The sequence below is a fragment of the Amphimedon queenslandica genome, unplaced genomic scaffold (assembly GCF_000090795.2).
Source record: "Amphimedon queenslandica unplaced genomic scaffold, v1.1 AMPQUscaffold_13489, whole genome shotgun sequence".
In the NCBI taxonomy this organism is placed as follows: domain Eukaryota; kingdom Metazoa; phylum Porifera; class Demospongiae; order Haplosclerida; family Niphatidae; genus Amphimedon; species Amphimedon queenslandica.
Genome location: NW_003546275.1, coordinates 20,734 through 48,157, shown reverse-complemented (window position 1 = coordinate 48,157; position 27,424 = coordinate 20,734). Strand labels below are relative to the sequence as shown.

The 27,424-nt window shown below is 38.2% G+C and overlaps 5 protein-coding genes across 5 annotated transcripts; 3 read left to right on the top strand and 2 right to left on the bottom strand.

The window, feature by feature from the left end:
* Positions 1–86: 86 nt before the first annotated feature.
* LOC109580498 (protein sidekick-2-like) lies at positions 87–16,120 on the top strand. Its single transcript, XM_019993746.1, has 15 exons — positions 87–220; positions 288–385; positions 1,389–1,586; positions 2,335–2,616; positions 2,669–2,727; positions 4,970–5,056; positions 5,571–5,712; positions 6,106–6,417; positions 8,734–8,792; positions 9,029–9,242; positions 12,146–12,436; positions 13,766–14,053; positions 14,256–14,591; positions 15,072–15,171; positions 15,434–16,120. Exons 2-15 carry the CDS (start codon positions 331–333, stop codon positions 15,894–15,896), a joined length of 2,886 nt encoding a protein of 961 aa, XP_019849305.1. The 5' UTR covers positions 87–220; positions 288–330; the 3' UTR covers positions 15,897–16,120.
* Positions 16,121–16,194: 74 nt separating this feature from the next.
* LOC105316905 (BEL1-like homeodomain protein 9) lies at positions 16,195–18,251 on the top strand. The gene is made up of 3 exons (XM_011412187.2): positions 16,195–16,882; positions 17,247–17,753; positions 17,994–18,251. The coding sequence occupies exons 1-3, from the start codon at positions 16,459–16,461 to the stop codon at positions 18,032–18,034; spliced, it is 972 nt and encodes a 323-aa protein (XP_011410489.1). The 5' UTR covers positions 16,195–16,458; the 3' UTR covers positions 18,035–18,251.
* A 2,233-nt stretch (positions 18,252–20,484) lies between these two features.
* Positions 20,485–24,866, bottom strand: LOC100632025 (type 1 phosphatidylinositol 4,5-bisphosphate 4-phosphatase-like). Its single transcript, XM_003384528.3, has 10 exons — positions 24,776–24,866; positions 24,573–24,720; positions 23,580–23,776; positions 22,731–22,837; positions 22,567–22,666; positions 21,976–22,022; positions 21,676–21,766; positions 21,001–21,034; positions 20,894–20,914; positions 20,485–20,757 (listed from the first exon to the last, which is right to left on the bottom strand). Exons 2-10 carry the CDS (start codon positions 24,709–24,711, stop codon positions 20,678–20,680), a joined length of 816 nt encoding a protein of 271 aa, XP_003384576.1. The 5' UTR covers positions 24,712–24,720; positions 24,776–24,866; the 3' UTR covers positions 20,485–20,677.
* Positions 24,838–25,894, top strand: LOC109580496 (uncharacterized). The gene is made up of 3 exons (XM_019993745.1): positions 24,838–25,207; positions 25,254–25,400; positions 25,460–25,894. Exons 1-3 carry the CDS (start codon positions 24,845–24,847, stop codon positions 25,892–25,894), a joined length of 945 nt encoding a protein of 314 aa, XP_019849304.1. The 5' UTR covers positions 24,838–24,844.
* A 19-nt stretch (positions 25,895–25,913) lies between these two features.
* LOC100636527 (pyruvate dehydrogenase [acetyl-transferring]-phosphatase 1, mitochondrial-like) lies at positions 25,914–27,411 on the bottom strand. Its single transcript, XM_003384564.3, has one exon. It carries the CDS (start codon positions 27,329–27,331, stop codon positions 25,991–25,993), a length of 1,341 nt encoding a protein of 446 aa, XP_003384612.2. The 5' UTR covers positions 27,332–27,411; the 3' UTR covers positions 25,914–25,990.
* Positions 27,412–27,424: the final 13 nt, after the last annotated feature.

Here is a 27,424-nt window from a genome sequence, read left to right as displayed (position 1 = left end):
TTACTGAGTAGTGACACGCCCGGGGCGTGGTCACTAATAAAATAATTAGAATAACCGCACCCACAATTCTTGGAAAAACCTAAAATTGTCCAGAACACACAACCACTCCTCCTTAGTTGGAGCCTCTCCTTCCTTCTTCCTCTCCTCTCCATCCTTTGCTTATGGTGCTCAGGCTATAGGTATGCAAGAAGGAGGCAGACACCCGCTCTCTGGCTAAATGGTAAACTTTGCTGACAGTAGATCAGTCTTCTAATCATACATGTATATATATATCACTTCTTCTGTAGACTCCATTTTACTTTGCAGCCAACACAGGTATACACCTACACCATGGCCCCATCTCTTCTAGCTCTGACTCTTATTCACCTGTTTATATGTAATCAAGGTAAATATTTAAACTGATGATGTATTTATTTTTTACTAAAATCTAATTAAAATGCACCACCTTGAATGTTAGACAATACTAAAATTTTGTCCCAAAAGGATGTATGTATGCTTGCGTGATGCATATACATGTATGGAGCATTGTTTGATATTCTCTTGATAGTGATGCAGTTTTTTCAATGTAGCAGCTTTTCTATTAAGAGTTATTGCTTATGTCATAATACAATGAAGGATTGGTTCATTTTTGACATGGTATATTAACTCTGTAGCAGCTCTAACATGCATACAATGTTCACATATGTACATGTACATGTACAGTAGAATGTCATGCATAGTAACTCCCTGTAATAATAGTATAATAATTAATGTATTCACAGGTTCTTACAGCATCTTATTTTCTCACGTAGCCTTGTTAGCTATTATAAATAATACACTTGTATTCATGTGTACATGTATATATGTACATGTTGTTATACTGAAGGGCAGCTGGTCTTATTCTCTATTACTCCTATTACAGTTTCCATTGTATTTTTATAGTGTAGTGACCAATGGCGTGATATTTTAACTGAACTAGCTTCTCATGAATTTGATAACACCTGCCACACGGCTAGCAGTCTCGCCTACTTCTTGCACACGTTAATATTAACACAATGTGACTCTCACCAATACTGTGTGTGCATCAGAGTAGTACATGATCATTTTCTAATAATATTGATTGTGGTTATACTAGTATTCATGTTCTGTTGATCCATTGCGATGAGTCGGCTGTTCTGTTGTGGGGAAATGCCTCTATACTCATGAAGGGCTGGGCCATTGAATATTGTGATAAAGTATTTTAACGAGAATACGTGACGTGAGCTATAATGAGGACTAAAGATAGAGTGAAGAGGAATATAGTTTAGTACGGCTTCACTCTGTATAAAAGAGAGAGAGAGAGGCTCTGTCTGCAATCATTGTAATGGCTGGTCTCAGTTGTTGTAATGTTGCTGTTTTCTTTTCTGTAGTTTTCCTTTCTCTTGCAGTCCAGCAATCAAGTGTATTTAATCCGACAGCTAGCAGTACTCCCTCTCCTTCCTCTTCCTCTTCTCATCCTCCTCCTCCCCCTCTACTAGTACCTGTTCAATCTTTGGACAGACATAATGTAACAAGCAACAATACTTTAAATGTATCATCATCACCACCTGTATCACTAAAAACAACAAGTAAGTATACGTGTACGTCTATTAGAATATTTTTGAGTGGAGAAAGGATGTACATGTATATTGCATGTGGTGGTTGTTTATTGGATGACCAATGAACTTGCACTCTATAATGCATTGATTGCATTCCTGTATAATTCTTTTGTTTCTTTCTTCCTCTTCTCTCTCTCCTCTCTCTCTCTCTCTCTCTCTCTCTCTCACTCTCTCTCTCTCTCTCTCTCTCTCTCTCTCTCTCTCTCTCTCTCTCTCTCTCTCTCTCTCTCTCTCTCCTCTCTCTCTCTCTCTCTCTCTCTCTCTCTCTCTCTCTCCCTCTTCTTTCTCTTTCTCTCCCTCTCTCTCTCTCTCTCCTCTCTTGCTATGTCACTTTATTCCCCTAAAGTAATCTGATATCTTAAATATGAACTATGAATATCATTACATTGCACCATTGAATACTGTTTGTCTCTTCCATGTAATCTCATCACTGAGCAGCCATAATTATATTCATTATCATAATTATTAGTAATAACCATTAACCAGTATTTTTGCATGATTGGCCATTAAATTTTTGAACTATTGCAATGATTATTTTAAACCTCTGATTTGCAAGTGCATAAATTATTTATGCAACATAAATGAAGATAAAAATAGAGTCGATTATTAAATAAGAATGAAAGTATTAATAGTACATGTGTATGCTTATGATTGTACATTTATGACTAATTATAATAATTATAATTACATGTACTTATAATTATTATTTATTTTCCAGCTGCTCCAGTCCCTCAAGTGTTAATTATTAATATCACTAGCGTCCTCTTGGTATGGGACTATCCTCCGACCGATCCACCAACACAGTTTCTTGTCCAGTGCTTATCGCAAGACTTTAACGAGACCAATCACAACGTTTCTGGGCTATTGAACTCTACCTCTTTTGTGTACACTAGAATGAGAGTTGCTTCATTTTATGCTTTTAGGATCATTCTTTATCAAGGAGGTGTTCCCAGCAGTAGTCCCGGCCAACAGACAGTTATTTTTGAAAATGGAGGCACAGGTATACCCTCTTGTTTTTTATTTATTGTTAGTTATTTGTGTTTCTTGCTTAGCTCCCACTGGTCCTCCGATTAATTTAGATGTTATAAAATTTACAACAACTTCGGTTGAGGTGAGAGAGAGGGGGAAGGAGAAGGGATAGAAATAATTTTTTTGTCAGAAATGTAGCTCAAACTTTTCAATATGTACATCTATTTTTAAATAATATTATTATAAAATTAGAGGTGATTTCAGAGCCATTTTCTGGAAAAAAAACCATGGGCTATAGTACAGGGTATTTTTTTAGAAATTTGTAGTTTTTAAAAATGGTCATAACTCGAATAATTGAAAGTCGGAATTGGCTCAAACTTTTACGTAGCATAAATACATCAATATGTATCAAAAAATGTAGTAAAAATTGGGAGTAATTTTGGAGCCATTTTTTGGAAAAAATGATGGGCTATATATAGTACAGGGCATTTTCCCGAAATTTGGAGTTTTTTAAAATGGTCATAACTCAAAAAATATTTATCAGAATTGGCTCAAACTTTTTACACAGCATAAGTACATCAATATGTATCAGAAAATGTAATAAAAATTGGGGGTCATTTCGGAGCCATTTTTTGGAAAAAACCATGGGCTATAGTACAGGGAATTTTCCCGAAATTTGGAGTTTTTTTTAATGGTCATAACTCAAAAAATATTTGTCGGAATTGGCTCAAACTTTCTACATAGCATAAGTACATCAATATGTATCAGAAAATGTAATAAAAATTGGGGGTGATTTCAGAGCCATTTTTTGGAGAAAACCATGGGCTATAGTACAGGGCATTTTTTCAGAAATTGACTTGCTTTTTAAATGCTCATAACTTGTACAATATTTGTCATTGAAAAAGTATTATTAAATATTTAGATTGAAAAAGTCAAAATATGAATTTGTTATTTTGTACCCTCGAGCTCCCCATAATTATAATGCAGAAGACAATAGCAGTCTTTATAATTAAGTAAATTCTAGTTGCTCTATATTGAGTTATAATGATGCTTAAATGGCTTTACTAATCATGCAGGTATGGGGGATTTCCCAAACACTATAAAATAATAAATTTATTCATTTTTTAACGCAATAGAACTGTGTGTGTAAACAAACATTAATCCCTAGCACAACAGCACCCATTCAAGGCCGAGCGTTTCCACGGAGACCCTACATGTACATGTATTCTTTTTAATTTGTTTGTGAGAAGATCTGACCTAACCCAGAAATTAATTATGTAACTCGTGTAAGACGATTAATATCATTTTTACTAGTTGAGTAATTATGCAGTATGTTTTAAGTCTCATTCTCACCCTGTGGTAGACTCCTATGATAACATTTGGTTTTCCCTTTAATCCCTTCTCAAGCCTGCACATGAAGGACCTCCCATATATACTGCTCTAGTGTTTTTTAATTAAACGAGTCGGCGGTGGTTTCAACCATTACATGCAGCTGCAAGGAAAAGGACTAAAATATTAAACCTCAGCTCAACTCTTGGTTTAAACTAGCACACGTGTATGGCTTGAAGCTCAAAAGATTCATTAAGTACCACACCATATCATAGGAAGCCATTGTTATTGTATTGAATACATTTTAGGAGAGATTAATGCGTCCACACATTTATGTGATGTGAACATTAATGCAGCTGTTATTAGTTGGAGAGGGGGAGAGGCACTTGTGTAGTGTATCGACGCGTAGGTAGTAGTTCTTCTCTTGTGTGTCCATCTTTTTGCTCCTTGTTGTTAAATATTTGCATTATGTGTTTACACACGCCTCCAGGGTTATGCTTTATAAATAAAGGACTTATTGATTGTGAAGCCATTTTATATATATAATAATGAATATTTTGTTATGGAATTTTACTGATGTCATGTAGGCCTGAGGAGGGTGTATGTGTTCTTAGCCCAATTGATTAATACATTTTGTTTACTGTCAAAATAATAACTCTTCTTATTGTCTGCATCTACATATCTACAGGGAAAACTTGTACAAATTAATGTACCATATCTAATCATAGTCAACCTCTCAACGTTTATAATGTCTGTGTAAACCTGGGAGACTGCCCTTGTAGAATTTTATTAAGTTATATAATAGTATGATCATAATCCATCTCTCATGTATTAGTAATAACTGTAGCCACTGCAGAGAGAGAGAGGGAGTGTGTGTGTGTGTGTGTTGTTATTGAGAGAGGGAGAGGGAGAGGGTTAACAAGTGAGTAAGTTGATGTAATTCCAGGGATGGATGAACCAATGAGTGGAGGAATGAATGGACAGGTGTGGATTGAGTGGGTGTCCATGTACATGTACACCAAAAGTGATGTTTGTCTCTCTTTATTAACATGTAGATTGTGTGGGACCCTCCAGTCCCTAACGTGGACAGGGTCTATACTTATCAGCTCTACAGAGGGAGCAGTCCTAATGACCTCTCAATGGTAAGCTTTAGAAGAAGAGTGGCCTAATGCCTGTGTGTGTATGTGTGTGTGAGAGACTGTGTGTATAGAATGAGGAGAGGCACATGCCATTGCTGCCATACAACCACATTGTTAAATATAAACCACTGATTTAATTTTGTTGCCATGACTACTACCAATATCCCATGGTGGGAGGCAATAGTTGAACACCTGCTCTCCCCCTCTCTCTTTCTCTCTTTCCCTCTCTCTCTTTCTCACTCTTACTCTATTCCGAGTAATTAATGATATTCATTGTGTCCTCCCTCTACATTATGAGTGATTTGAACTCTAATTCAATCAACACTTTTCATTATGATATAGAGTAGTATAGTATTGTTAGTGATTCTTTAAATGTGTGTGTCTTATCCCTGTTATTGTCTTTCCTTCTCTCCCTCGCTCTCTTTCCTCTTTCTCCCACTCTCTCATACTCTCTTGTCTCCCTTCCTCTCTTTCCTTCTCCTCCTTCCTCTCTCTCTCTCTCTCTCTCTTTCCTAAGGTTGATGCTGTCACTAATAAAGTCCGTTATTCTTTCACTGGTCTTTCTCCTAATGTCTTGTATTATTTTGCCGTACAAGCTGACATTGGTGGCATTAAAAGCATTCTGTCAAACGTCATAAATCAAACCACTAAACCAGTTGGTATGTGTAGTACATGTACATGATGATCAAGGTCCAATTCCTATGTATGTACATATATCTCTGTATGATGTGAATGGCTTATGACCTGGTTGTTACCATTGTTTGGATGTACAAGGAATACGTGTATCTATGTTTGTACATGTTTGTATGTGTAGTTACATGTACATGCATGTATGGTTGTATGTTTGTTATGACATTGCTTCTTAAGTATGTCACAGTGTCACTGTGTCATTAATCTCTACAAATTGTCTCCACTGCCTGCTTCGGTTGCTATGCATTAATAATCGCGTGTTTCTCTTAACCTGTTGCATCCCCCTCCCTCCCTACCTACCCCTCTCTCTTTCACTCCTACTTGTTTACCTCTTCTCTCTCTCTCTCTCTCTCTCCTTTTAGATTTACCTCCACTTGTTATTAATGTCACGCCTAGCATAACTACTGCAAATATATCCTGGTCCCGCTCTTCAAGCTCTCAGTTTGATAGTTTAAAGTATTATGTTGCATATTATGCTGTTGAAGCCTTGCTTTCGTCTACTCGTCTTCCAAACGATACGAAAGGTTTCCAATCTAAGAACTTTAGCAAGGACTCTACCAGTGGGACTGTGTCTGGACTCGAGGAAGGTGTGGTTTATGTCTTCCTGGTTTCTTATTATGCCGACAATACAATGAGCAGAATATCAAGCCCTGTCATTGTACAGACTTTATCCAGTAAGTAATGTACAGTAAAATAAGTATTAATTTTTTTTAATCACGGAGAACATTCTGAGCGTACTCATAATGGAATCACGTGCATATATTATACTTTAAGCATAGTAATGAAAAATTTTGGAGTCATTTTAATCAAAGAACATGAACATGCATTGTCTTAGACTTTTTGACAAACTTAATCATGTACATGATGGCTGATGACTGAATATATACAAGCACATTTCCTGAGAACCGTTACATGCACATTCCAATGGTCATTTGTACGTGCATGTAAGCCTACAGTGTATTATTGTATGTGCTTCTCTCATGAATTTAAATAAGAATATGTAGTGGGTGAGTGTGTACATAGACAATCATGTTTGTGTACAGTCGGTGTGTATGTTTGTATGTCTTATAATGTTCTGTGTGTATAATAAGCGTGGGCGTCATTCTAGGTGTCAGTATTGATCTGTATGGCATCTATGTGTATTCATCATTATCATCCTAATTAGTATTTTAATCAATATTAGTCTCTCGGACTGTTTCGAGCGATGAAGAGACTATCTTTGAACTTTGTCCCGCACAGAGAGAGAGAGAGAGAGTTTATATATACTTGTACATGTAGTTGCTGGATCGTGGTTGAGGTGAGCATCATCTCCTTGAGACAATAATCCCACAACAGTCAAAGGAGTATTATATTAATCCAATTGCCCTCAAGTGTATTTAGCTACTCACTAATAAGACTGGGAATAAGAGGAGGGAGAGGAGGGCCATCTTGGATACCCTGTGTGTAAACACTGCCGGCCCTTTACTATATTTGGTATGATAGTCTTGAGAGCGGATATGATACATAACTGGAGGCAAACACACACACACACACACACACACACACACAGTAGGGCAGGTATAACCACTAATGACTGTAGGCACTAATGTCTGTCTACTAACTACATGTACATGTTATAGTAATGTAATTGTAATCATTTATACTGTTACATGTGTAGTAATGTATGCCCTTCCATTGTTTTTATGTTTTGCATGTAGCAAATGTTGTCATTGGGATTATTTAATTGTGGTGATATTGTAGCAACGAGAATTTGATATTAATGCTTAAAAGCATGTACATGTACATGTAGCCTAATAGTCTCTGCTGAAGTGTTGACATCAAGTTTATTTACCATTGCTCAGACTTTATGGTGACCTAGCTAGCTATTGACTATATTGAGTCAATTAATAGTAACACATTGAATGGTGAGTCAGTGTAAAGATTAAAGACTATTAAAGCATTAGTTTGGTGGCTATTGTAATCAATGCTAATAAGTGTTAACTCTTCCCTCCTCCCTCCCTCTCTCTCTCTCTCTCTCTCTTAAAGACACTCCTTATAACCCTCTCCCACTCAATCCTCGTAAACAACCTGTACCTCGCTATGTGTGTACCTTGTTGGTTTAATTTGTACCCAAAGCTCCAAACATGTCTGAATGCAGTTATCGTTTCATCTCGTTGTACTCTCTACATGTAATTACATGGTTTAGCACACGTAATTTTATGTCTGGTTGGTGATGTGTATCTCTTGACCCTATTATTCAAGACATGCATGGAGTCTCAATTGGTACACATGTCCGCATGTCACGCGTTACACGATGCGTATGCATTGGACATAATTTATTTATTGTTTTCGAATTATATTCTAATTTATTATTAAAAGCAAATCTTAATAATTGCTCAAGTGTACATTTTTGATTCATATAATTGTTTGTTATTGTATTACATGTATTTTATGTTACATTTTTCTTGTGTAAAATTTATTATGTGTGTGCATGTACATGTATATCTCAACATGTTTTGTTATTGAACTCAGTTTGTTCCAATGGTAACACAGCCATAGCCACTGGCCATACCTTACGTACATGTACATGTACATGTACACAGCTGGTGTGTCGTTATGCTTTATAAATACAAAAAGACATTCCCTTGGGTCCTCTTTTTCCTTTCTCCCACACAATGTTTATTGTGGTTTTTTGTATTCCAGTCTAGTAGTAAAGTACTTCTGGGAAGTTTACTCATTATCATGGCTGGATCATAATTGTTACTCATTCTGCCTTTGCCTTCCCTTTCCATTCACCACATTACATCTCCTTTACATGATGGGTAATGTGATTAATGTCGACCCAGACATGCTGTGGCTTAGTGTGGTTGCGTGCATGTACTTTGTGGCTTGGATTTGAAATCTAGTTTTTACAATCGACAATTTTTAAAATATGACCATCATTTGTTTGGGTCTATTGGCATCCTTAGGGAGTTTATGCATTACGTGGTTCATGTGTTGTGTTTTTTTAGGTATCAACTGTCAGAGTTGTGAAGGTTTATCAAAGTCACAATTAGAGATTAAATGGACTGTAAGTTCCCTCCCCTTAGTAGTACATCTACACTGTATGCTGCACATATGGTACTGTCTGCTCTTTTTCTATCATCCCCTCTTCCTGTTTATTTGAGTCATAGTGTTCCCTCTCTCTCTCTCTGTGATTCTCTCCATTTTCAAGCCTAACTCGTCATTTGTTTTTTCCTTTACTTGTATCTGTCCATCTGTCATCTCTCTCTCCCTCTCCCCCTCTTCCTTCCTCCCTAATTCCAGTTTAATTCCAATGGATTTCCTGTTAATTTCTCCTTATCGAGTAACTCCTGTCCCAATTCAATCATCATGACTCCAAACTCATCAGTCTCACTCATCATCCATGACATCACCCCGTGGACCCAGTGCAATTATTCTGTGATGTCAGAAACCTCTTACAATTACTACTCAGAGCCTTCGGTCTGTCCTACACAAGAATGCGCTACACTGCAAGATAGTAAGAGATATGCTCTTGTTGTTTTTGCCGTAGTATCTGATAGTAATTACCGTTTTGTTTGTAATGTTATTCATTGCCTGGCTTCTTTATTAATCCAGTTACTAGGGTGGTCTGATGTGGTCATACATGTAGATCATGTATTGTACATGGTAACAGACTAATAGTGTCTTATAGTACTCGGCCTTTTTTTTCTCTCATCATAAGTACAGCTGCTCTCTTAATAATGTATTGTATTAGACGTAAGCTAGCAATTATAATCAAATATTCCGTGTTTTATTTTTTTATTTCATTACTACTCTTAATATTGGCTCTCTTATTCAGTATCATTAATATATTATTAATCGTATTATATATTGATAACTGTCTCTACAGACACTCGGCCATTACATTAATATTTATTGACCAAATAACGTCAAACAGTGTCTTGTCTGTGTGTCTGGTCACTTTGTCTTGTTTAAGGATACTCTATATATTAATGATATAATGCGGCTCTGCTAATATCATTAATCATAAATATGTCACTCTGTCCATTGATACTCCAATAATATACTTATATTGATTGTTGTTGTTGTTTATAAGTATATAACTGATTTCTTTATAGATTAACCTTCACTTCCATTTAATGTACATGTATAAATGATTTCATCAATTGTGCATTTTGATTAATTGATTATATGAGTGTACATATATGTGTGTGTATGTGTGTGTGGCTATTTTTCCAAGAAATTTCATTGCAAGCATCCTCATTCATTGCTACGTGCATACAAGACTACTACATGATATTTAGATATAATGGTGTATAGTACTGTACTTGGGCAATATGCTTGTTGGCCCTATCTCAAGGCAGTAATTATTTGTTAACATGTACTAATGCCTTCTACATGTTTTTGTGTACTGTGTTCTCCCTTTATTTTGTACGCATCAAACGCATGTAAGGATTATGTACATGTATGTACATATAATTGTGTATTCTTTGTTCCATTCTTGTTCCTTTGTACTCTTACAAATAAAACAAAGAAAGCAAATGTAATGAGTATGCACACACTGTATAGTTTTGGTCTTCGTGGGGTGCCTTCCTTCTTTAGTAAACTATTTATTTGTGGTGGGTCTGTTGCCCTAGCAACTATTTTTAGATTATTTTGCCTCAGTAGGGAAGAAGGATCAGTCAGTATGACATGTACACATAAAACCTACAAGTGGTCTTTTGTTCAGACTGTTGTTTGAAAACAAAGCTTTAAACAGTGTAATTACCAATTCTATCGTCTCTCTCCCTTTCTCCATTTGCTTTGGCCTATATCTGATTGTCTGTGAGAAAGTCTGTCACTCTCTCTCCCTTCTCTAATTTGATAATAACCACAATCACCAAGTTAAGGATGTTAATAGTATCAGCACTCTCACTCAATTATTGGCTTATACATACAATGTAGTCTAAGTCTAGCATGTGCTGCATGAACCTACAGATTGTATATGTACATGTACACAATACTTGTACATCCATCCTTATATCAGTAGTTCTCTCTCTCTCTCTCTTTCTCTTTGTTTATTATTCTCATTTTCTTCTGTCCTTCATAACAATGCTTGTAATGGTGGTATGGTGGTATGTCCATGGTATGTTTTAGGATGTCTTATATCTGCAGAACTGTTGTCTCTATTAAGACCATTGTCCTCTGTACATTTCTGCTATATATGAAAGGTATATGTGTCCTACGTTTTGAATTAGGCCTAATTTGTGTCCTTTATATACAAAATTAGTAGTCTGCATTGTACAGAAATATTTTGTTGACTTTTTGTTATCCTTTATTCAATAAGGGGTTTTCATTATTGGGTTTGGTGTACAGAGTTCACATTTAGAGCAATTCACCCTCACTCTCTCTCCCTCGTGTAATATATGATACTTTGTTTTTCTTTTTCTCCCTCTCCCCCTCTCTCTCCCCCTCTCTCTCTCCCTATCCTATGCCCCCCATAACTCCGGAATTGCTACTTGTTAAGTGTAACCTATCAGCTTGTACTCTTGTTAGAGGCTTGTCAGATACTAATGGTCTGCTACAACTATTCCTTTGGAGCGATACAAGGGTGTTAACCTTTTGCTAGCATTCCGCGTCTATCAACCATCTGTGTATAGTGTGTGTGATTCACCCTAATGCATTTCGTTTGTCTCTCTTCCTCTCTCTCCCTCCCTCTCTCTCTCTCTCTCTAATTGACCTATACTTTATATAGACTAACTATCCTTAAGTCATTTTTAAATGGTCATTACTCACTGGCTTTTTAGGCATTGTTTTTATTCTTCTCTTTCTCTCTCTCTTTCTCTTTCTCTCTGTGTGCATATTGTTAAGGAGCAAATGTTATACATTGGTTATACATCTTTCGTACACGAGCTGCACACTTTGTTATGTCATTTAACGTTGTTACCAACACTGTAGGCCTGTGGTACTGATCCATGTAGGACTTGGTAGTTAGTCAAAGTGACAACTGAAATCCTGTGTATCTGTACATCGTAGTTGTATTCAATAACTCTGGGTGGGCGGATTTATCCTCTCTCTCACTCTCTTTATCTCTCTCTTCTCTTTATCTACATATGTATGGCATCATGAGGTCGTTAGGTAATGAATGTGCGGCTGTATTTGTACATGTACATGTTGTGGGCGCGAACACATGTGAACTAATGTGCATGGATATATTTGTATGTGTGTGTGTGTGAGATAGTCTATGATAGTAACTTGATATAGCAACATTCTCTATTAATTACTGCTATCCGTCTCCTACTCGTGGTTTAATTTTTTTATTGTCTCTCATCAATTATATTTGAATTACATCTAATTGCAAATTTATTTCTCTCTAATTTTTTCTTGCTTATTCTATATTACTCGTACAAATGAGTTACCACTCACTCTCTCTTTCTCTAGAGCCATCCGGTTTCCCTCTTCAATTCCGTGGAAATCCTCTCTCCTCTCGCTCAGTCCTGTTTCATTGGGACCCAGTTCCAGAGGAGCAGAGAAATGGACCGATCACTTCGTATGTGATATCATCACTTGATGTCAAGGGAGGGACCCAGAGATTAGTAGATGTTCAGAGCTCTCCGTATAACTTGAGCAGGCTTTCTCCTTACACCGAATACAAGTTTTTCATCACAGCCTCTAATTCGATTGGATTTGGACCCAGCTCACCTGGAATAATCATCAAAACTCTTCCAGATGGTAGGCATCTCTCTCTCTCTCTCTCCCTCTTCTTTCTTCTATCCAATATAAGTATTTTATTATTGGGTTTATGTTTGAAGTCGCTAATCAATTGGTTGAGTAACTTGTCCTTTGCTCCATTCATTCTCAGCCTATAACAACATACTCTCCATGTAGACACTGCATCACTTTGAATAGAGACTGCTGCAATAAATGAACACGCACACACACACACAATCATTTACATGTACATGTACAAATGTACTACTTGTACTATTTTGTATGCTCGCTGCGCGTGCACATGTTTGTTCACCCTCATTTGTGTTGTGTACAACTATCCCTCACACTATAATGCTCTGGCTCATTATAATGTACTGTCATTAGCAGCTACAAGCCTTGCTAAGTGTTTGTACATGTACAAGGAGAGCAAAGTGCTAGTGGGCTGAAGCTTGCATGCTACATGTGTAAGTACATGTTGACCACTTAGAATGGAATGAGCAAGACAAGAAGAGATACATGTAGATAGAGAGAGAGGGAGGGAGGATTAGTACAAGTACATGGTGTATCTAAGTTATGGCATACTAAAGTTGTATAAACCTTGTGTTTGTCTCTCTCTCTCTCTCTCTAATGCGATTTGGTCTCGGGTAAGATATTTAGGGAGTACATTCCGGGCATTGTTGGCATTGGATGTAAGAGCAGTAACTGGGAAATGCATCAGTGAGTGCTCCTGTTGTGTTTTGATAGCCACTGTGTTGGTGTTGGTTTATAAGTATTTCTGATATTTGAGTTATACATAGCTAATGCACACCCACAATCTCTAAGAGAACAAGTCGGAGACAAACAAGTTTATCAAGATGTGTGGGAGGAAGAGAGAGAGAGAGGAACGGTGTATAGTACATAATAGAGCGTGTTGAAGAGAAGTACATGAACATGTACGTATATAAGGATAGGGGCTGTGTGGGAGTGAAGGTACAGAATGTACTCTACAAGTGGTGGGGATATGTTTCTTGGAACTCTCACTTCCAGTTCCTTAAATGCCTACATTCTTTACTGGCCACACTCCTACAGGAAAACTTTGAAATGACTCGATGCTATTATTTTTAGCAATACTCCAGCTTGTTGTTAGTGCTTTCCCTAATATTAAATCATGCATACATCCATGCGACCTTGGCCTTTGATTCTTAGAAATTTGTGATGAGGGAAAGATTGAGGAGAGAGAGAGTACATGTTTGTGCAGACTGACTACTTCTTTGTCCTCAAAGAGCTTCTTAATTTTCTTTATTTATATGAGATAATGAATATTCCCCTATTTTATTTTATGAGTATGTTCTTTGTCTCTTTTCTCTATAGTGCCAACAGGACCACCACTTAATATCACTCTCGTCTCAGCCACTAATACCTCACTGAGCCTGTCATGGTCTCCTCCATTGGAACAGCTAAGGAATGGACCCATTGCCTCTTATAGTATATCCTACTACAGTAATACGACTCACAACACTGTCAACGTGGTTTCAAAAGGCACCAGTGTGACCCTATTCAACCTCCTCCCTTCCTCTGGCTATATAATACGGGTACAAGCTTCAACTGACATAGGGGATGGACCGTGGTCGTCTCCTTTTGCCTTTAGGACTTTAAGCTGTGAGTGTGTGTCTGTATGTGAGTCATTGTTCTACTATTTGTGTATTGTGTTGAGTGGGTTAGACTCTATTGGGTCGTGGTCGGTCAGTGAACCTCATTTCTTTTCACTCTTGGTCTCACTTCTCCTCCCTCTCTCTCTCTTTCTTCCTTTCTCACATTTTTATTCATCTCTCTCACTCTCTTTATTCTCTTTTCCCAACAGACACTCTCCCACTCCCACAGATTCTTTATTTCTCTGTATCAAAGGCGTCGTACAACCCATTCTCTTCTTGCTATGCTTACAAGGTGTCATGGGCCCTGAACAACACTAGCTCTGGAAGGATATTAAGTCAAACTCTATCATTTTCATCAGGCAGTGGAGCTGATGGTAGCATTGATCTAGATGGGAGCTCCAATAGCCACGTGTTGGGCTCTGATGTATTGTCTGATTCAAGATCAAACTATACCTTAGTACTTGATGTTGAGTATGAGCTCCAGAACAAGACTGCATACAATGTCACGCAAAGTTCCTTTCTAATTACTCCGTCGTGCAATTCAAGTATGCTAGTGTATTTATAATGAAACTGTCGCACAATTTTAATTTGTAACTTAATACCTTCCTAATTGGTAGTCTTCGCATTTGCATGTAATCTATTCCTTTTTATTTACACACACTCTCTCACATGCTCCAACACATGTGCTCTTTCCTTGACTCCCCCTTAAGCTTTAAAAATGTTTTGATAATGTTTTACCACTGTCAGTGTACATGTGTACATGTAGCCTGCTCTTACAAGTCCATTGTATATATACACATGGGCTCTTGACAAGGTCACACTGTAGGGGAGGGTAGGATGGGTCGCTTTGTTTACTTTGCAATTAACGCACCCTCCACTCTACCATAGATGATACTCTTAGTATCCCCCCACCTCAGCATTGCCACTCACTTTGTGATTATTATTATTATTATTACTACTATGTAGTCTTGACAGTTTCTCAGTTTGATAAATGCGCTATAATGTATGTGGTTGTTATTATGCAGGTGTCATAACTGTGGTGTTCGTGGCTGGTGTGGTCTTATTTCTCATTCTTCTATTGCTGCCTCTTTCTCTGTGCATTTGCTGCATATATCGCATCAGAAGGTATGTATTCCTCCATACTCTAGCATTGAAGGCTTGGAGTTATATTAAGAGTGTGTATAACCGATAGAGCTCTATACACTGGTATTATTTATGAATAGGGAGCCTCTGTTTGTCCCTTTATGCTCCAATGTCTATGCATCAATGAGAGAGAGGTCGCCTACCCCATTCAAATAGAGGTTTTTGAATTTTTGAATCCCCCCATAATGGTGCTATTCAAACATTCAAGTGGGACAATAGTATCTATTATATCCTCTCTCTATAGGTCCAGGAGACTGTCTAACGGGCCATATGCTATATCGTTAAGCAACGTATTAGAATCGCAGCAGCCATCAGTGCCCAATGAGTACATCACTTCTATAAGGAGGGCAGACGGGCAGAGCGACGATGGTCACGGTGATAACTCGTCCTCCTTAATCTCTTTGAGCTATCATGATGATCTCAGTAACACACCGAGCGATCAGAACGAGAGCACGTCTCAAGAAGAGGAAGAGGATGCTCCCCTCCTCTCTCCGGCTCGAGTAGAGGAGAGGGAGCCGGAGCAGAGACGTATCCTGCCACAGTCGATGGTCTTTAGACACGATGATTATGTTGTGCCTATGGGAGCTGACGATTTATCTGTGGTATCAGATTATACTATGAGTAGAAGACATGTGCCGGATGGATCTTCATTCTCTTCTCTTTCTGATGATGAGGAGTCCGTTACTAGTGCACCCGAGGGTTTTTAAACTGCTAGCAAGGGATTGCTTTTATTTCTTTGTTTTTCTTTTCCACGCTTCTTTTATTTATACATTTCACACGTGCTTCTTTTTTTCTTACTATTGATTCATAAAGACGATAATTTTACAAGTCATTCTCATGCTTATTTCTTTATTATTATTTTGTTTCTTTTTTCGTTATTTTTAATACAAATCTGTCCTTTTTTTTCAACCCCCCTATTTGTTCAAACCCATATGTACCAGTGAAAACTGCTGCCCACCGAGCCGAGCCCGCGAATTGGCGGGAAACCCATTGAAAAATTAATTTATTATTCTCATTAAGTGGATTAATTTAATGAGGCGCATGTTATTATGTCGCGTAGTATAAAAATAATAATTACAAAAACTGTGTAGCCAGTCATCAGGAATTCAGGTTAAGGCTGCTGCTATATAAAGGGTGGATGTTCCAAGGCCAACAGCAGTCAGTTCAAGTAGTACTGTCATCAGCTTTGCAACACACAAAAGGAAGAGACCAGTGTGCAGCAATCAGCATACAAGCTACTGAAGGAGATAAGCAGGTCTATTGCACTACATGTCAGACCAGCATTCACTAGCGGGGCATAGTCACCACCATCTAGGGAGCAGCAGCTTAAAGTTGTCTTCTTCTTCATCACCTTCTTCCAGTTCTCTTGCTACCGGAGGTAGTGGTTCTAGTGGATCGTTGAGTGGTTATTCAGCTGCAGGGTCAATAACAAGGAGAATGAGAAATACTGCAGTGCTAGTCAAGTGGATCGAGGACCACCAGTCCAATCCATACCCAACTAAAGCAGAGAAGCAATATCTAGCCTACTATTCAGGGATGAACATGACTCAACTCTCGACTTGGTTCGCAAACGCCAGGCGGAGGATCAAGAAGATAGGAATGAAGACGTGGCTTGAGGGGCGCTCCACATTCTCACTCGATTACTTCCCAACTCCTCGGGCGAGCTCCATAGGCTCTCTGGACTCATTTACAGGTTAGTATAAAAACTTTAAAAACACCACATAAGACACTTGATAATTAGATCTACACATACTTTACATCCTTGGTACATGTGGCACTAAGGTCTAGTGTACAAAGATACAGCTCAGTGAGCAGGATAAACAATAACATGTACTATAATTTTTGTGCATATCATGTGTACTATACTGCAAGAAAGCAGAATCCTCCTGTTGACTCAAACCACTCATTCATAGCAGAGTAAAATGCCTACACACTAACCTTATTATCTTTATAAACAGTTGACTCAATCCCTAATTAATGTGAACCTAGCAATATTGCTCATACTTGCATCTCTCTCCCCTGATATGTTGTTTTACTCTCTTCTCTTTCTTTTCCAGCTGGCTCTTATCATGGGCTATCCTCATCTCCATATGCATCTGCTGCAGCTGCTACTTACGGTGCTTTAACCAATGGCCTTCATTCCAGCTACCCAAGTCAACAAAACACACTTCTCTCAGGAGGTTCAGGCATGACAAGCCACTTGACTAATGGCTTAGGGGGAACGAGCTACGATTCAAGCACCCTCCAACCCACGTCTTCTACCACTCCGCCTCTTAGCGGGTTTTATGGCACTCGGTCAATGAGTTTGGGTATGCCAGCCCTACCAGTTGGCCAGTGGCCATCTACCCCTATACTCTCTTCGCCTCCTGTATCTTTCCACAGTCGTCCCTCATCTGGTAACACAGCTCCCTTACACTCTCCATTGACTGCACAGGTCTATAGTGCAGACACTTCTTTGAGAACTCACTCGGCACAAAGTATCGACGTCGGAGACTCATCGTATTCGTCGCTACAGCAGCACTCTCCCGATCAAATGTTACCCGAGTGTGCATCAACAGAGCCAAGTAAGTACCATATAATTTATAAGTGCTATATAAGTTGGTAGCTGCTATTATATAATATGGTTGCCATGTTTGTAAGTGTTTGATGTCATGCACTGATACTGAAAAGGAACATTGTTTTAGCTCCTCTGGAGTTATGTGGCCTATTTGCCAGCTACTGTCAGCTTTATTGTTTCACAGTTACAATTATAAACCTGATCTGCTTTACATTACTTCTCTTTCTCTCTCTCTTTTTCTCTTTAGTGCTCTCGGATCACAAAAGTGGAGTGACACTTCAGAACTAGCTATATTCGCAATTTTTGTATTTCTCTGTATGTAGCATCTTTCATACATTATATGCATTTTGTTAGTCACTCTATTATTCACTCACAATAAAGGAGAAATGGCAGCAGCTGGCTTTTTCATTATACCTTCACTTTTCTATTATCTTGTCATGTTATCACTCTCTATATACCTTTCTTTTACTTGATATTCTTTTCTCTATCCCTCTTTTGCATCTTATCAATCGAATCCATTCATTATTCATCATCATAGTATTATTATTATTATTATTATTATTATAGACAAAAATATTAACTTTATACCAGTCAGCAATACACAGCAGCAATATAAAAATAATCATTACTTTATAGAATAATTTATAAAAACATCATTTTCGCATCTATCAATTCATTGTTGTTTATGAATGGATCGTAAATTCTCATCCAGAAATTGCAACTAAAAGTATGATGTAATTAATTAAAGCATTTGCGTTGGTTGCATTTTGGAGATTTGGGATACCATTCACAGACTACGTGGCAGCTGTTATGTTTTGGCAAGCCATTATGCAACAGCGTGTAATGGGTCTGGCTGTTTACAACTCAGGAGAGACAAACAGGAGAATATTCTTTTTAATATAGACTTTATCTGATACAAAACAACCTATAAAGTTAGGTTAATGAGTGGTCTATGGAGCAAATTAAATCTCTATATGGTTTAAGTAGAGTAACCAGGACAATCGCGATTTGAACCTATGTTTGAATTACATCAAACCCGCGCGTAACTTTATGAGCATGCGCACAAAATGCTCCTTCGAAAATAAAATCCGGGAAAGAAGCACAATGTTCTTTACAATACTTATGGATGATTTAGCAGAAGAAGAAGAAGAGAAGGAGAGGAGCATGGAGGGGTTAGAGGGCTCAGTGCAGCTTGCAAGTAGCCGGCGCAGACGACGGGATGCTACACACCTCATAGAATGGCTGGACTTGCACCAAGGGAACCCCTACCCTACAAGAGTTGAGAAGGAGCAACTGGTTGTGATATCGGGGATGAACTTTAAGCAGCTCAACGACTGGTTTGCCAATGCAAGGAGGAACATAAGGAAAGTAGGATTCGATAGATGGAGGAAGAATAAAGTTACTGTAGGAGGCATTGGTGGTGAGTTATAATTGAATACTGAGGTGCTCAAGCACTACTTAGTAGTGCATGCATGAATGAACAAGTAATTTTCCAGATGCATCATTCATTAGATGTTTTTCTTTTGTTTTGAAGGTTATGGGGTACATCAAAAGCACTCGTACGGTTTGCCAGAGGACGATGGAGGAGGAGGGAAGGGACGAAGAAAGGAAAAAAGAAGTAAAGGAGGAGGAGAAGATGGAGGAAAAGGGAACATCGATTTCAATCTCTCACCACCGAACGTGATATCAACAAGAGGAATGCAGCCATATTATTATTCAAGGAGTCCACACTCATTGGTCTCACCTCATCAGATACAGCTACCAGCTCCACGACCTCCTCCTCCTCCTCTTTCTCCTCAGGCAAGACTTGATTGCAAGACAACTGGTTGTGGGCAACTACCAGGGCTATCGTCATGTCCAGTCCTTCATCATCACCCGTTCAGTCACCAGGTTCCACAGCACGTCCCTCATCCAATTGACATTGGGTATCCTCTTGGTATGGCTCAGGGCACTTCTCTCTCATGGTCGTCGCTTGGTTTACCGCCGTATGCCGTGGGTGATAGCTGGTTGCCTCAGCCTATTCAATCTACCACCTCATCGCTACAGCAGCAGCAATGTGGCTATAGTTGGAAAGAATGTTTGAAGGATGAGGACAAGGACTCTCTCAGTTGAAGTTTCATGAAGCTCCTACGATGATTTTCTAAACAGCTGATTTCTTTGTTATACTTGTGTTTCAGTTATGTTCGGGTATTTTACATCACTTATTTACACGTTTGATTCTTAATTTTCCTGTTGGTTTCTTTTCTAATATTTTATCATACTAATCACATCATATGTATTGCTATTGTCATGTTTAAAATTTAAACGTAATGTTTTGATTGTACAACAATCCTTGTAATGAACAGGAGGAACATAATGCAGTGATCACACACACACATACACATAGATACACTTATAAAAGGATCGAGTGTACATAATGTACATGGAGCAAGCCCGACCTCTTGTAATTTGAATGTAATCAGTAACTCATAGTCTAAGTCCATAGTTTATAGTCTATATACTTATAGTCTATAGATGTTTTATGAATACCAATTCTTTATAAAACAACCCACCTTGTAATTTGTACCAGCATAATGGCTCTTTTCATAATCGTAGATTACTTTTGTCACTTCGTTAGGTATTCAAGGTGTCAACAAGTTTATTAGTACTTTGTGAACAAGGGCTGAGTTTTTATGTTAAAATCTTAACGTTTTAGCGCCAAACCAAACCACCCACGTACTTGATTAACGAATCAATTTCGATCAAAATAATTATTAAATAATTATACAAAATGATATAATAATAATAATATAATTATAATAATATATATCATTACTGACACACACACACAATGTTAGGTTTAATGTTATGCAAGGACAGTCAAATGCAAAGAGTAGCAGGTAGGGAGAAGTAAAGGGACATCAACAACAGGAAAGAGGTGTGGGTCCTTCTTCATGTCTCGAGCACACTTCGAGTCATGACACAGTAAAAGATGCCACGGACTATAAGCACAAAAGCAGAAACAAACAATCCTACAAGAAAGACAGGGAGAGGATGAAGAGCATGTACATGCATAGGACAAGGTATACACAATGTAGATATGAATGGCACATATAGTCTTGTACTAGAGGACACTGTAACATACTGATGTACATATTAAGGACTCACCCACTGATATGACATAAACACCTGAAAAGAGAGAGAAAGGAAGATAATTAACAAAACGAGATTAGGCTCATGCATATAGGTACATTATATGCATGAGAAAGACTTACCTCCAACAGAAGCAGCCACAGCAGCAGTAACTCCCTAAAACAAGAAAAGAGAGCCTAAGAGTCGGCTATGACACACAGGCTAACACAGAGGCTAACACAGGCAATGGGCAATGTAAACACTAACTGTCATAATGACATCATGTGTAGATCTCAGTTACTGATAAAGGCTGGCAGTCTACCACAGCCCCATCCCACTTAAGTAGACCAAGTTTATTATACACATTGAGGCTATTATGGTGACATTAGTGACTTATAAGAGTATATACTGTATATAATACTGTATCATACAGTATAGTGTAGCTATGTAACATGAATTGCAGACTTTGCACTTCATGTATTATGACAAAAATTACTGGCTTATAAGAGTATATAGTATAACAGTTAATGGAATACATATAACATCAATTGCAGACTTGGCACTTTATGTATTATCACTCACAATCAATCATTATCATTAATTGCAGACTACAAATTATGCCTCATAAACACTTGATGAGTGTCTTGAACATTAGGAGCCATCAAATGCCAATTAGACTTCATAATTACAGACCCACACAAAAACACCAGTTAAACAAAAATAAATACTGCAAATGTGTAAGAGTCAATTATCACAAGGCTCAAGCAATAACTACATACATGCAGGCATTGGTAATGCATTAGAGGACTTTTTCTTACAGTGACAATGAGGCCAGCAATCAGCATTAGTGCCCCCAGCAAGAAGCAGAAAATGGCACGAGACTGCATCCACGAGTGATTGACATAAGACCTGGTAGAGTATAGGGGAGAAGAGGAGTGAGAGAGATAAGGGAGTAAAAGAGAGGTCAATTAGTGATGGTTTCTAATACCCACCCATCTTATAATGATCCCTCCCTTTACTCAAACACTCCAGAGAGTGTCTCTCTCTTTAAAATGATCACTTCTCTCTCTCTCTCTCTCTCTCTCTCTCTCTCTCTCTCTCTCTCTCTTTCTCCTTACCTTCTAGAGCAGTGAGGGCATCTTGCAACAGCAGCATTTCCAGGCCACTATAAGACGAAGGAACCATAATTACAGCTGGAATAAATTGTCTTATTAATGATAATGCTGATAAGGACCACCTTTAAGGACCACCATGCTAGCTGATACTAAAATCAATTTACTATCATTTTTAAATTCGTCCATATCAATGCCAAATTTTTGAGAGGGTGAGGCACAACCAAACTGGCAAGTGAAAACCATTCCTGAGTTGTAACACACACTCACAACCCATAAAACTGAAAACTAATATCAACTAATGCAACTCCAAAACATTATAAACTATAAATACATGTATATACAAGCTAATCATGTTTCATCTTGGCTTGGCTAAATGTATTGTATACACTCTGTCATTAGGTTGGCAAAAAGTTTGATAAATCAAAGTTACCATCACAATTTGATTAGCAACATGTTTGAGGAAGATGACCTTGTGGATAGTAAGTCATACACATGTACATGTACATGTACATATATACATGCATGTACATGTACATGTACATCAAAGTTAACATCACAACAAATTTTTATGAAAACTTGCAAACAAATGCTTACCAGTATTGTCCTTCTACAGTGACCACAGTTTACTCTGATCCTGTCCATTCCTATGGGCGATGGCTGTCTCATGTTACCACCGACCATTATAGTTCTCTTACTGTGGTGTAGAGAGAGAAGATAAGAGATGCTAAAAGAACATTATCATATAATACTGATTTTACCAGTTTGCTCTAGGACAAATTACTCTCGTTGCTGTCACAGAGCAAGTCAGTAGACAATTGCAAGGACATCGAACATACTTCTTTCCAGGTGGAGGAGATGTGACTGGCTACAAATAAAAATAAATAAATTTTCTCTTCATGGACGGTTTGGATTATCATCATGTCATATGTGCGTGTGTAAGAATAAGTGAGTGTTTTTTAATTCCAAAAGTGAATAGCACAGGAAGACTTCAAGTGCTAGACAATCGAGACCACAACCAGCTGTCTATTATCCTTAGGAAACAGCTGCTCCAAGCCAGCTAACAAACTTATAAATATCACACAATAAGGAAAGTAATTAAGATGTCACCAACATACTGACAATAATAATAATAACACTAGCTAATAAATCACTAGATCATAAGAGACTCAATGATGTCAAGAGAGAGTCCAAACACACTTAAATGTATACAAAAAACAATAGACTGTGCTAGTCAAAATAATACCAATTCATTTACACACAGCACATGCTGGGGATGTTAAACAAAAACATAGTGGTCATAAACTAAAATAATTTGCGTTTAGTAAGAAGCCAGACAGCCACACACACTAAAATAATAAAAATGAACCAGAGAAACCTTGACACTGCAATGAATAACATTTAGCTACATTAACAGAACGTGGCGAGTTTAGGTAAATTCAGGAGGGAAGGCCAACCTTTGGCTGGCCACTGGCTCGCCCCTAGCCGACTTTGAGTCGCCAGAAACCCACGCGACGACACGCCCTCGACTCCACCCACAATCACCTTATACCCAAAGGCAAATGAAATAATAATATATTTACATGTAGCAGTAAGTAAAGTTCACTCACTGTAGCTTCGTTGCAGTTGGTACATTTGACTACTCTAGTTGCTGTATTCTGAGGTACGTTAATCACATGTTGGCATACACGACACTGGACGAATGTGTTTGGCGTCATTGGGTAATTATAAGCAGGAGGAGGAGCATTGAAATCAGGAGCACCTCCCGGCTGTGGGGCACTATTATCATAGGATGGAGCAGGATTATCTATTTTAAATTGATACATGTAATTAATAGGAGGAGGAGTGGATCAATATCGGGTTACTGTGGGTGAGACCAGGGTTTACTATAGGATTTTGGCATAATGCTCATGCAGCTTCTTGTAAGTGGATTTTGTCAAGTTGCTCAAAAAATTTAGCCAAAATCTCTGTACATGTTCTTGGGCCAAATTTTGGCAAAAATGACTAAGAGAGAATTTTCCATTTTTATAATTTTTCCTGATACATATACATGTTCTAATGTTGCAAATGAAGTTTGAACTGATTCCGATCAAATTTGGATTTTTTATAGAATTTTAAAAGTTGCTTCAAAATCAGGCCAAAGTCCCTGTACTATAGTACAGTGTCTCGGGCCAAATTTTGGCAAAAATGACTAGGAGAGAATTTTCCATTTTTATAATTTTTCCTGATACATATACATGTTCTAATGTTGCATATCAAGTTTGAACAGATTCCGATCAAATTTGAATTTTTTACGAATTTTAAAGTTGTTCCAAAATCAGGCCAAAGTCCCTGTACATGATTCGGGCCAAATTTTGGCAAAAATGACAAAATGACTAGGAGAGAATTTTCCATTTTTATAATTTCTTTCTTATACACAGTCATGTTCTTATGTTGCGTAGGTTTGAGCAGATTCCGATCAAAATTAAACGTTTCATGAATTTTAAAAGTTAATCATAAAACTGTTCCTGAGCATTTCCGAAAAAAAATTTCCGTCACGATTTTTTTCGTAACATTCACAAAACTTAAAACTATCAAAACAAGAAGCAATAATAATAACTTACAGATCTGCGGTTGAACTGAGGGTTCCTCTACATAAGGAGGGGGTTGTTCCCCGATAAGTTCAGGGGCAGAAGGTTGGGGAATGGCATCATTATTACCAGTATCAGGACCAAGCAACGGCTTACGCTCGCTCTCACTCATTTCCAATGCCTTAAGGTAAAACAAAAGACCCTTAATAGTTTAAATACTTATTAAAGAGCCTTACCTTAGTTTCTGTAACGTTTAAAAACTCTTCTCACCTCTTCTTTCTCTGTTTTCTTCAATTTCTTGCTGTATGGTCATGTGTCATGTGACGTCCGCAATAGACCAAGCCTACGAGCCCCGCCTTTGCTCCCACCTCCACCCACGTGCTCACGCATGGTCTATAATGGATATGAGAAATGGAGTCAAGTCTTTAAAGAAGCTGCTTTTATTTCTTGAGACAGCTACACCAAGCCAGTTGCTAACATTGAATAGACTGGGCCCCAAAATGAGAGATCGGATACTTTCTTTAAGAGAGAAAGGCCCCATCACGCTAAAGGATTTAACGAGTATTAAATGGGTGACCTCCAATTCACTTGCTTTGTGGTCAGGTGATAATAATGTTAAGAAAATCCTTAATTCCTACTGTTATGCCATTGAGACCTATGGCGATAAAGTGAGTTCGAACTTTCTCTGTAATATGTCATTATAGTATCCTGAAGTATCCTAATAGTGTCACGTCAATTGATTTGGGTACCAAAGTAGTTACTTTTACTTCATTACTGAGGGAGGAGGGGGTTCATTTGAAAGAATGGCAACAATTTGAAGTTATATTTAAGCCATATGAACTAATGTCTTCATACGATCAAGTAAAAGAGAAGAGAATAATTATATTCAGAATTTAACGAAACCTCTTAATTTTACTTAGATTTCTGAGCTATTTTCTCTACTTCCAAAAACTGATGCCTACCTCCTAGAGAGACAGTCTCACAGGACATTAAAGTTTCCCAATGCTGGATTTCTTCAAGCATCACTGCTTTTGAGGATTGAAGAGGCAATCCTATACTCGATAGGCAAAGAGCGTAACATGACCATACACACCATTTCTCCTTTAAAAGTGGGACAGTATTTTGAGCTCGAAACCCATCCAAAAAAGAAGAGGTCTGCTGTTGCTATGGTCAAAAGATTGATAGGAGACAAGGATAAGGAAGGGATTGTAACTCCATTTGGTAATACTTTAGTTGTCACTCCAGAATTTAGAGAGTTTTACATTGATGAAAGAAAACTTGATGACTATAGCGACAGTATATTACAAGGGATTGCTTTTTTGGAATGGATAGAGCTATCACACTTATTGAAATAATACAAAAAAAATTTTTTGTTTTTTTAGCCTAAATTTTTTATTCATAATAACAAGAGTAAATAATATAACAAGAATGACTATATGAAGCTAATAAAGTCATTTAAAATGAATTACAATAATGGTTATGTCATCGCGGTACATTCTACTCATTCCAGCTGGTATCTCTAATAACTGCTTGACTGACCTATCAGAGCCACCCAGTGACTCCCATAGCAACTCGGTTGCTGAATTAACAGACTCTTCACAACATGTCTTCTCTTTACTGCTCCATAATCCAAACGTCTTTGAAGAAGTCTTGTCTTTATTGCCTTCCTTATCATAATGTCTACCAACCACATCGATTATATCTTGCTCCTTCATTCTCTCCCACAGTCCATCAGTTCCTAATATCAAAAACTGTCCCCCAGTAGACGGATAGCTGGTTACAACTGGCTCGGCCGTTAGGTAAGGCGGAGTCTTGTAGTCTCCTAGTACAAAATGAACATGCGACAGACTCTCTTCGGGCCACTTGTACTCAGTATCACCAAATGCACGAAAAGGCATCAACCCACCTAGTAGTCTTGATTCTCTAATGACCGTGTCTTCTTCACCAGGGTGTGCTGATTTCACACGATTCACTTCTTCTTCGTTATGAACATTCTGATCCTTACTCAAAGCTACTGGCTCCCATCCACTCCCGGCCTTCTTGCCCAACACTGCACGACAGTCTCCAGTACTAGCAACATATATCGTCTGTGGGTTTATCATGGCAAAGAGCGCACAGGCCCCACTGAGTGCTTGGGCTAATTTCGCAAAGATCCCCTCGTTACTTCTGATGGAGTGACCTTTCTTTACCAATTCGACGGCTTCTAATCCGCCATCGCTGATATTCTTATCCAAGTCCAAAAAACTCTTACGAAGGAGAGAAGGTACTTTATCAGAGTTATCAGGTAGTTGAAGTGATTCGGTGCCTCCAGCATCTAACAAGGTATCGCCGTCACGATGAATGTTCAGCGAGCCACTAACCACACCTCCTTCTCGTAGAGTCTGGGTAACATGCTTGAGGAGGTTTTGACGTAAAAATTCTGCACAATGAAAACTTCGGTGACCATCAATGACAGCAAAAAGACCAGCAGAAGATTCCGGCAAACCTCCAAAAGAGTACCTGTCCTCATTAGGTGAATTAGAGGGAAGATAATTAATATCAACAGAGCGAATATGAGGATGATTGACTTTAAAACTAAACTCATTCTTCCTAAGAGTCTGATAAGAGAGGCTAGCAAGGTGTCTGCACTGTCCTGGCCCTCTACAGCTGACTGACTCCTCCTTCACCAGGAGGAGCAGACAACCTGATGTGGCTAGGCCAGAGCAAACCCCTGCTAGACAGAATATACGTCTTCTGGTTAGTCTGTAAGCTGCCATGCTCACTATAAAAAGACAAAGACAGAGGTAAAACATGATTTTAGGTACAAAAATGAAAAGGACAAAACATACTCATCACACACACCTCAAACTCCGTTTACTCACTCCGTACTCTCTACCCACGTGTTG